Genomic DNA, 11,210 nt, shown 5'->3' with positions numbered 1-11,210 from the left:
AAAATGAAAAGATTACAATCTTTGTTATTGGTGGCACTAGAGGTTGCCTGATTCTTTTTTCAGTCAGAAAATCTGCCAATTAACTTTAACACCATACTAACTGTGAACATTTATAATTTTAAATAGACAGAAGGGGTTACGTTTTTTACATATTTTATTGGTGACAAATTAACTTTAAATAGATAACATATGCCAGAAAATACATGATTTTTAACTTCTTTTTTAACAAAATAGTAGATAATCTAAAATAGTGAAGACAATACATTTTTTGTGTAAAATACTGTTTATATTATTCATTCAGCCACGTTTTTTAAATCTTACGTACGAAGTAACTGTTACAAGAAAAGCAAGCCATGCCACCATCTGGTCACCTACACGAACTGCATAGCAAACCGAACAGAATAGAACATGAAGGGGGGTGTAAATATTTTGCGAATTTTAAACAAAGTTCAGATATATGGAACAGCACCCACTCTGACATTAGTTACATCATTTGACAACTGCAAAGATGTACAAGATCCACCTGAGCTACACGTTGTGTTTAGGGGGGAGCGTCAGGCCTCTGTGATTAAAGTGGAACCAATGGTTGCTGATGAGGATGACGAACAGCATCATTTGACAGAGCACACGCAGCAAGAAGCGTGCGAGCACCTGGAGGCAGACAGCAGCGCTGTAACTGTGACAGCAATGGCAAGCCAAAGCACTAAAAGAAGTAAGCGGATAAATCGCAAAATGCCATCTAAATATAATTCTGATGTGTATGGTGAGTATTAAAGCTTTAACAGTTACGTTCGACATGTTTGCCTAAAGTAACATGCATTACTAAAGCTAACGTGCACATGGTAGAGGCCGTATTGCTAGCATGTTATACATAAAAATAATAAAAAGGTCATTGCGAGTATTTATCTTTTTATTATTTTTCTTTTTTTCTCTGTCAATTGCAAGTTTGCATCTCATAATTCTGCCAATTTTCTAATAACTGTAAGATGGCAGAATTGTGAGAAATAAACTCACAATTCTGACTTTTTGTCTTGCAATCGCGTTTTTATCACGCAATTCTGACTTTTACTCTAAATTCTGACTTTTTTCTCAGAATTGCGGGATATAAAAATTACCTTATTTATAGTAAAAAAAAAAAAAAAAAAAAAAAAAATATATATATATATATATTCCTCTTTTTTTTATTCCACGCGCTTTTTTTTAATGGCGGAAATAAGCTTCCATAAAAACGTGTATATAATGATATATATATATCTCAAGTACAAGTATCACAAACTGGAGGAAGCCAATTGGATGGAAATTGTTTTCATGTCAGAATATGTCTACTTGGCCACCCCCTTACTCTACTCTCCCTACTCCTCAGAGATGCCAGTCCGCAGACCTGCTCAGTTGGAGGAGGTGGAGAATGATGTGCAAGGTAGGTGTCTAAGAGTAATGATTTGACAAAACATTGATTGCACCAGTTGAGCCAGACTTGTTCTGAGAAAAAACCCTACAGTACTTTTTTAACCTTAGGAAATAGTTCAACCAAAAATGAAAATTCTCTCACAATTTACTTTCCCATATCATCCAAGACATCTGATTTTCTTTATTCTGTTGGATTTAAATGAAGATATTTAGGAAAACAGTTATTTAAGGTCATTTCAGTGCAAGTGAGTGGTCACCAAAACTTCAGGTGACTTCAATCTTTTCTGAAGCAATCCAAATGGTTGTAGGTGAGAACAGCCCACAACATAACTCATTTTCACTGTAAATATTTGTATTTACAGCCATCAGCATTCTTCATCAAAAAGCATGTGGATGACTGAAGATTTTTGTTGCAAAGTTATATTTTAAATTGGGGATTTAAACAATGAGCAAAAACAGTGGGGGGAAAACTGATTTAAAAAATGTAATTGTTCTGTCATTAATCTTTAAACGCTTGTTTAAATAATCTATCCATCAAACATTTATACCATCCCCACGTTTCAGCTTGTCATTTTTGATGATTTTCTACTTTTAATTGTTATATATAATAGAGAACTTTATATCTTTGTATTTTAAATGTCAATTTAATTTCATCCATCCATGACCCCAACTCCAAAAGTTTGGATGTTTTGTAATATGCCGTGAAATCAAGAATATGTCATTTGTTAATTCTCTTTAAAGGGATAGTTCACCCAAAAGTGAAAAGTACCCTCTGATTTACTCAGCCTCAAGCCATCCTCCTAAGTGTATATGACTTTCTTCTTTCAGACAAATACATTCAGAGTTACATTAGAATAAAATATCCTGGCTTTGGCCCAAGCTTTATAATGGCAGGGAATGGCCCCATCCCACTTGTGTCTATAACTTAAAGGGATAGTTCACTTTGAAATTACTTTTTGATATGTTTTAGCTTACCTCAAGGGCATCCAAGATGTAGGTGTCTTTGTTTCCGCAGTAGTTTCAACTTTGATATTTTTATGTCAAACCGTTCTTGTCTGTCAGTCATATAATGCAGGTCGATGGTCACTGTCTCAAAACACAAGCACAGAGTCCAAATTAAAACAATTCCCCATCGTCCAAATGAAACAATTCCCCATCATAAGTACACATTGATGGCCTAAGACACGAAACGAGCGGTTTTTGTGAGAAAACGAACAGTATTTATATCGTTTTTACCTCTTGTAACCACAGCCACGTCCAAGTGATCTGAGGGCGCGGGCGCTTCGGTCTGCGCAAGCGCCGGACGTGATCTCTCGCGCCTGTACTAGTGATGGGAAGTCCGGTTCTTTCGGACAGTTCGTTTCAATGAACCGGTTCAAAAAACCGGTTCATCAGTTCTTTTACGTCATCACGTAATGACGTCAATTCTATCATCCCGGCGGATAAAAATACATTCAAATAAAGGCATTTGTAATCATAACTTCAGTTAAATAATAGTACTCATCGTCATAATCATCTTGGATAGGTTTCTTACATTTACGTTTTGAAAATGAACCCTGTAGTAGGCCTAAGGTGATGCGCAAACGCGGATGTTTTACATGTCTTGAAGTGAATAAACTGGTCTTCATCATTTTTATTTTATTTGTAATTAAATAAACTTACATTTCGCCGAATTCGGCCCCTCATTCAAGTCCTTGGTTCACCCGTGATCATGTATCAGCACAGCACATAGACAGTATAAACACAGCATCAGCTGGCCAAAAGAAAGTTCGGTTCAGAGACGCATGCGCAGACTCTCCAGCTCGTCAGTTCTGTATCGAACGCGTCCGACTACAGGCGCGAGAGATCACTTCCGGCGCTTGCGCAGACCGAAGCGCCCGCGCCCTCAGATCACTTGGACGTGGCTGTGGTTACAAGAGGTAAAAAATATATAAATACTGTTCGTTTTCTCACACAAACCGCTCGTTTCGTGTCTTAGGCCATCAATGTGTACTTATGATGGGGAATTGTTTCATTTGGACGATGGGGAATTGTTTTAATTTGGACTCTGTGCTTGTGTTTTGAGACAGTGACCATCGACCTGCATTATATGACTGACAGACAAGAACGGTTTGACCTAAAAATATCAAAATTGAAACTACTGCGGAAACAAAGACACCTACATCTTGGATGCCCTTGAGGTAAGCTAAAACATATCAAAAATTAATTTCAAAGTGAACTATCCCTTTAACTGTCGCAATGTATAATGTAGGATGTAGCGTACATTGTGTAAGTTATACTTTAGAAGCAAGTCGAATCATATAGCCATTTTGTCTGTTTAATTATGGATATTTGTCTTGCACAAACCCATCAGTCGAGACCCCCGGAGCTGTTTGGAGTATGTTTATGATGGATGGATGCACTTTTTTGAGCTTCAAACTCAGGGGTGTCCCCATTCACTGCCATTATAAACATATTTAACACAGCAGCATGACTGTTTCTCATGCAGTGCTGTCTGAGGGGTCAAAGGTCACATACATTCAACAGAGGTTTCCTGCCTTGCCCTACACGGATTGAGTTTTCTCTTATGGGATGAATATAGTATCAAAATGATTAACACGTGCAAGCACACTTATCAATGAACTTGATACATGTTGCAGAAATGTTTTATCCATGCCTTTCAACTTGTGTGTGCAAAATCCAAAATCACATGAATGTGCAGCATTTTGTACAAATAGAGACATAATTGTTAATACAAAACCTCGATTTTGTATTAATGTAGGCCAGAATTTGTGCATGCAACAAGTAAGATGTGTATTTGTGGATGAGGTGACACGTAATGCCTGTTTCTCAAGTTACATCTGTGTGTGGATCGTGCACGGCGAAACCTGCAAAATGAAAGTCTCAAAATCCAAATGAATCAAATAGGATCGACTCAGAAACGAGTCAATAAATGCACGCGTGTCACCTCATCCACAAATACACATCTTACTTGTTGCATGCACAAATTCTGGCCGACATTAATACAAAATCGAGGTTTTGTATTGACAATTATGTCTCTATTTGTACAAAATGCTGCACATTCATGTGATTTTGGATTTTGCACACACAAGTTGTATTGTATTAGTTTAAATGTAGTGACGCACATTTGTGAATGTGTCAAATAGATGGGTAGTTGTGCACACATTATTAATTAGCACCAGGCCTATTCATTTTGTTTGTGTGTGGGTTGTGAAATGCTTAAAAACAGAGAAAAGAAAGTCTCAAAATCCAAATGAATCAAATGAGATCGACTCAGAAAAGACGTCAATGAATGCACGCGTGTCACCTGATCCACACATGCACATCTTCTTTGTTGCATGCGCAAATTATGATACACTAATACAAAGGAAAACATTTGTATTCACAAAAAATTTCTCTATTTGTACAAATTGCTACACATTCATTCAATTTTGAATTTTGCACACACAAGTTGAAAGGCATGGATAAAACATTTCTGCAACATGTATCAAGTTCATTGATAAGTGTGCTTGCACGTGTTAATCATTTTGATACTATATTCATCCCATATTCTCTGGATTCTCTGAATCTTCTCACAATATTATGAATGGTAGATGGTTAAACACCTAAATTCTTTGCAATTTTGCATTGAGAAATGTTTTTTTTGTTTTGTTTTTTTTGTCTGACAATTCTGTCATGAAATTTAGCACAAAGTAATATGCCTTGATCCAGTTTTCCTGGCAAAGATGCACATTTTACATCCAATCACAGTTTTAAAACCTTTTAACTGGGATATTCTTTCATCTTTTCACTTTTATTATGACTCTGTCCTAACGTTTTTGGAGTGTGTTGCAGCCATAAAAAAAAAATATATATATATATATATATATATATATATATATATATATATATATATATATATATATATATACAAAATACATTTAAAGGGTTAGTTCACCCAAAAATGAAAATTCTGTCAGTAATTACTCACCCTCATGTTGTTCCAATCGCGTAAGACCTTCGTTCATCTTCGGAACACAAATTAAGATATTTTTGATGAAATTTGAGAGCTGATCACTTCTCCGTAGGCTGCTAGGTGGCCCAAACTTGCTGGCCCAGAAAAGTTATTAAAGAGATCTTTAATATAGTCCAAGTGACTGCAGTGGCTCAATCTTAAGTATATCAAGCGACGAGAATACTTTTTGTGCGCAAAAACAAACAAAAATAACGACTTTATTCCACTATTCATTTCCTTCTCTCTGGGCCTCTAGTTGGTTCACGTAGTGTTTTTGCGCTGCGCGTCACACACATGACCAGCGTCGGCCAATAGTGAGCCTACGTGGTGACGTGTAACACAGACGCGCTGCGCAAAAACACTACGAGGCCCAGAGAGAAGGAAATGAATAGTGGAATAAAGTCGTTATTTTTGTTTGTTTTTGCGCACAAAAAGTATTCTCGTCGCTTGATATACTTAAGATTGAGCCACTGCAGTCACTTGGACTATATTAACGATCTCTTTAATAACTTTTCTGGGCCAGCAAGTTTGGGCCACCTAGCAGCCTACGGAGAAGTGATCAGCTCTCAGATTTCATCAAAAATATCTTAATTTTTGTTCCGAAGATGAACGAAGGTCTGAACGGTTTGAACAACATGAGGGTGAGTAATTACCAGACATGGGGACTTGTGACTTGGTGACTTGGACTCGAGTCGACTCGAGTCGCTATTTTTATGACTTGTGACTTGACTTGACAAAAAATAAAATACTTGAGACTTGACTCGGACTTGGAAGTTAAAGACTCGGGACTTGACTTGACGAGACACGATGACTTGAATGACTTGAGTGTTAATCACATCATGTTTTCAGTTTGAATATAAAATATATAAATTATTTTAAAAAATCAAGTTGATTACCCAGCTGGAGCGCAGGCTGAGAATAGCGTTGTCATGACTGGATCATGAAACTATCATCAGTCATGCCCTCTCGTACCTTACGCACACCACGCCCACTTAGATCAGATATCACATCAACATGTCAGCCGGAGGGGTACCGAGGGTCATCGCTTTCGGCTTCAAGAATTATTCACAAGATGGCAAAAGACGAACAGCGCTTTGCAAGACATGCAACATTAACAGCCATTCTGCCCAGTAAGTGCTTGTCAATTTGTTAATGTTATCTGGTTAGTTGGTAGTTAGCTAATGTAATAATAGCTAAAGTAGCCATTAAGGTTTTATCAGCGATTTCAGGCCCAAAAAAGGCCCAAATATAAATGATCACATTCATCTAATCTTTCCTAACGATCCGCTAGCTGTCCGCCCCATAAGCAGGCGGTCAAAAAAAAACGCGTCTCTGTAACGTTAGGCCCGCGAAAAAAAAAACGAAAAAAAAACGCGTGTGTGTGTGAGAGAGAGAGAGAGAGAGAGAGAGAGAGAGAGAGTGTGTGTGTGTGTGTGTGAGAGAGAGAGAGAGAGAGAGAGAGAGAGAGAGACAGAGTGTGTGTGTGTGTGTGTGTGTGTGTGAGAGAGAGAGAGAGAGAGAGAGAGAGAGTGTGTGTGTGTGTGTGAGAGAGAGAGAGAGAGAGAGAGAGAGAGAGAAAGAAAATGAGTGAGTGAGTGTGTGTGTGAGAGAGTGAGTGAGTGTGTGAGAGAGAGAGAGGAGAAATGTAACAAAGTTTAATGTTGTACGTAAACTGTGTTTGAGAGAGAGAGAGAGGGAGGTGTTCAGAGAGGAGTCTGTTGGATGTTAAGCTGTTATTTGTTTTATGGACTCAATGTTGACAATTTAAAACATTTCAAACACTGTTGGCAGAAGTGAAAAATAAAACATTTTATGAAGTTACAATTTTGTTTGATTCCATGATGTATTTTACTGAACATGAGTATTTACAATGCAATTCCAAATTATTGTAATTTACTGACAGTTAGGCTTCTTATCTTGTCTTTTCACTTTATTAAGATCAGATTCTGCAGGTAAAATTACAATAATAAGGTGACTTGACTTGGACTTGACTTGACCTACTACAGGACTTGACTTGACTTGACTTGACATAGCCTGTGACTTGACTTGACTTGACTTGCCCAAGAAAAAAAATACTTGGGACTTACTTGAGACTTGAAGGTTAAGACTTGAGACTTACTTGAGACTTGCACATGTGTGACTTGGTCCCATCTCTGGTAATTACTGACAGAATTTTCAATTTTTTGGGTGAACTAACCCTTTAAGTTGGTCCGTGAAAACATTGGAAATCTTTAGTATTTTTGTCATTTAAATAAAGGTTAAAAATAATGAACCAATCACAGATTCTTGATTTTATTGCATTTTTCAAAACGTCCCAACTTTTCTGGAATTATTGGGTTGTATCTATCTACCTATAAAGATAGTTTAGTTCTTATTGTGATGATAAATGTCTGTGTAAATGTCTCAACAGGATAGCCTGTTGTGATAAAATGTTGAATGTTGGAAATACTACTATTTTAGAAATTACAAATTAAAGAAAGGATATTACAACTTTCCTATGAATGAGACAAGGGGCTGCATGAAACTTTTATATTTCTGATACTATGCAAATATTTCCTTGTCACCTGCACACTTTGTTCATGCCTACATATTTTTCTCTTTTTAGAAGAGGCTCCAACTGCCCATATAACTCTTTCCAAAACAAAACAGACAGTAGAGATGCTGAAGACGAAGATCCAAGCTCTGGAGGAAAAAGTGGAGTCTTTGACTGAAGAGAGAAACTTTCTCAGAGAGAGACTGGAAGATGGTAAGTTCCCCCTCCCTTCCTGTGGCACAAATTGGGAATTACTGATTATTGTGCCACAAAGAAAAAAGGTTACTCAAACACGTAAAAAAATAAATAAATATTAACTCATACTGTTCACTTTGTTATTTAAAAACAGTTGCATTTGGTCATTTTCATGAGAGTACATGTACTTCCTGTAATAAAATATACAGGGCTTGCCATTAACTTTTTTTGCTCACCAGCCACTGTGGCTAGTGGTTTTCCAAAGTTACTAGCCAGTCAGCATTTTCACTGACCACAATTTTGACATCGATACCATGGGGGAAAACTGATATTGATATTTGTAATATTATCTCATGATTCCAATATCTCCATAATTTGGCAGCCGGTATTAGGCTGCTGTCTTTTTAAGACCTGATGCACGACCCATTATACTGAGTAATTATACAAAATCTGCAGGAACAAGTCAAATTAAGCGCAATACGCGCAGTCACACACTGAAATTCAAGCCCTGTAACAGCAGCAATATTAATTCGGAGCAAATTAAATGAGTGGATAAAGGGATGGTTTGTTTGTCAACTCGCTATTGGAGAGATCACGAGAGAACGATAAAGTGTAGATGGTATAGTTTCTGTTCTGCGGGAAATGAGTATTGGAAGTGCTTCAGATATTTCAGTATCGATAGACTACTTTATATATATATATAGACGCGCGGTGACACTCTGATAGCACTTAGCTTACCCCAGTATATTCAATGGTATCTGACAGCAATGAATTTAGAAGTGACCAAACACATCAACGTTTTCCCTATAAAACAGTTACAAAATCAAACGTGGCGCTTTTCTAAGCGGGTTAAAAAGGATAACTATAATGTATGGCGGAATAGCACTTTTGGGAGTAATTCGACTCGGCGCAGTAAAAAGTCACGCCTGATCCTCTTCCTCTCACTTCTGTCAATAGTGGGAAGAGGATCAGGCGTGACTTTTTACAGGCGTGACTTTATTATTACTATTAATCGGAGTACACTCTACTGTACAATAGTAATAGCCTCTATTTTTGTTATTTCAAATCAAATGGCTCTACATGGTATGTGCAGTATTAAAGAGAGTTGGTTTTGTGAGTTAGTTACTGTTGTGTTAAAGTTGTTACTATTGGTGTAAGAAGGGTATGCAGTTAATAGAGGTCCGCCCTCGACACACTCTACATAGCGCTCTTCATAGCCATTGAATAGATACTGCAGCAGTTTCAGCGGTATGGCGGTTTTTGAAAAATACATGTTGGTCTCGAAATTGAAACATGGTTTACTGCCAGCACTACTGTCTATATATTTAATAAATGCACCTTACTTCTTTTTAAGTCTCTCCATCATTGTGTAACTCTTTTAAAATTAGTTATAATTAGTGCTGTCAATCGATAAAAAAAACAAAAACAACTATGATTAAACTTTAAAACTGTAATTAAGCGCGATTTAAAAACATCTGCGTTTTTAATATTTTAAATATTGTAATAATTTCACAGTTACTCTCCAAATTAATGTAGAAACAACTTAAATACGGTATATTTGAAATATTTGTTGTAATGGCATCTTTTTATGAAGCCTAGTATCACTGATATTAAAACTGTTACTGATGTCTCTGAATTATTTTTATTTTTTTTAAACATTAATGATATAGACATTCAGCATTACAGTATAATTAGAAGCTATATAAATTTCAAGTGAACGTAAAACAATCTTCACATAAACCTATTATAATTAACGTAAACAAAAAAAAATTAATCGCCTACGTTAATGCACTAATTTTGACAGCACTAGTTATAATAGATCAGCTTTAATTAAAGCTACATGATTGAATAGTTTGGGTTAGATTGATTAAGCCAGTGCTATGGCCTTAAAAGTACCTTATTTGCATATATTTGTGTGAGTAGTGGCAGCATGCTTTGTCTATGGAATGATTTCTCCTCATTTGCTTTTCTGTTCTTTCATGCATTTATTCCAGTACGAACTCCTGAGGAGTCTGTTTTGCGATACCACAAAGTCCTCCGACTTGTCAAAAGTGGCTCAACAAAGACAGATGCCTATAACAGCGTGGGAGTGGACCGAAACACAATTGTGAACCAAGCACCAATTGCAGAGCTGGCTGCAGTTAGCCCTGACATGTTCAAGCTCCTGAGGGCTGGTTTCCAAAAAGGAGACAGTCTGCAAAAATTTGCGGACAAATGTTTGGCTCAGTGTATTTTAGAGCCAAATGCAGGTCTCATATGTGCTATGAAACAGGCCAATGACCTGTTAGACATTCTGAAAAAGTAGTTACTGAAAAGTAGTTAAGTACATTTTAAGCAGCATTGTTTCTTATGACTGCTTTTGTTCTAGTGGTACTAATCATCCCACCCCTTTAGTACAGCTCAGCCCATGAGCTAGTTTTTTTTTTTTTTTTGTGTGTGTGTCTGTTTAGGCAGTTTAGTACAGTTGTCATAGAAAGGGGAGTATATATTATTTAATTTTATATTTTGTTTTAATGTTTTGTTTTAATGTAATGTGTTATGGAAATGTGTTTTTGGAAAGTGTTTAATAAACAGCTTTTATAAACTCAAGTGATGGTCATTAATGATAAATGAATCATTAGCTAATGGTTTGCAAATATATAATTATGTTGTGACTTTACTTGTTGAGGCACATTATTATTAACTAATCATTTAGTAATTGTAGTAATTTACACATGAATTTGCACTAATAATGCAGTAATTAATCATGTATTAATGCATATTAGTTTACCTGTATTGTCTGGAAGATGAAATACAAGGCTTTGGCTCATTGTGGTAATTAACATATTAATTAATACTATTAGTTAAAAAAATGAGTTATTAGGGAATTAATCCACAATGACATATTTAATTAATAACAATTCATGTATGAACTAATATATTAACCAGACATACTCTTAATTAATTCCTAATGTGGTAATCATTAATGAATAGCTTAGATAATCATGAGTTACACATTAATTCAGTATTATCTGTGCATTAGTTAAGCATGAATTAATGCTTATTAGTGCACCCGTATTGTAAAGTGTTACCGGATTTACA

The 11,210-nt window shown here is 36.2% G+C and overlaps 1 protein-coding gene across 2 annotated transcripts; it reads left to right on the top strand.

The window, feature by feature from the left end:
- The first annotated feature begins 347 nt into the window (after positions 1-347).
- LOC309502234 (uncharacterized protein) lies at positions 348-10,802 on the top strand. 2 transcript variants are annotated; one of them, XM_082174516.1, is made up of 4 exons: positions 348-712; positions 1,364-1,417; positions 8,007-8,147; positions 10,124-10,802. In XM_082174516.1, the coding sequence occupies exons 1-4, from the start codon at positions 409-411 to the stop codon at positions 10,432-10,434; spliced, it is 810 nt and encodes a 269-aa protein (XP_082030642.1). In that variant the 5' UTR covers positions 348-408; the 3' UTR covers positions 10,435-10,802. The 2 variants fall into 2 exon arrangements, with proteins under 2 accessions (XP_082030642.1, XP_082030643.1); XM_082174517.1 differs by lacking the exon at positions 1,364-1,417.
- Positions 10,803-11,210: the final 408 nt, after the last annotated feature.

Source organism: Leuciscus leuciscus, assembly GCF_965113295.1.
Source record: "Leuciscus leuciscus genome assembly, chromosome: 1".
NCBI lineage: Eukaryota > Metazoa > Chordata > Actinopteri > Cypriniformes > Leuciscidae > Leuciscus > Leuciscus leuciscus.
This window is presented reverse-complemented; position numbering and strand designations above follow the sequence as displayed.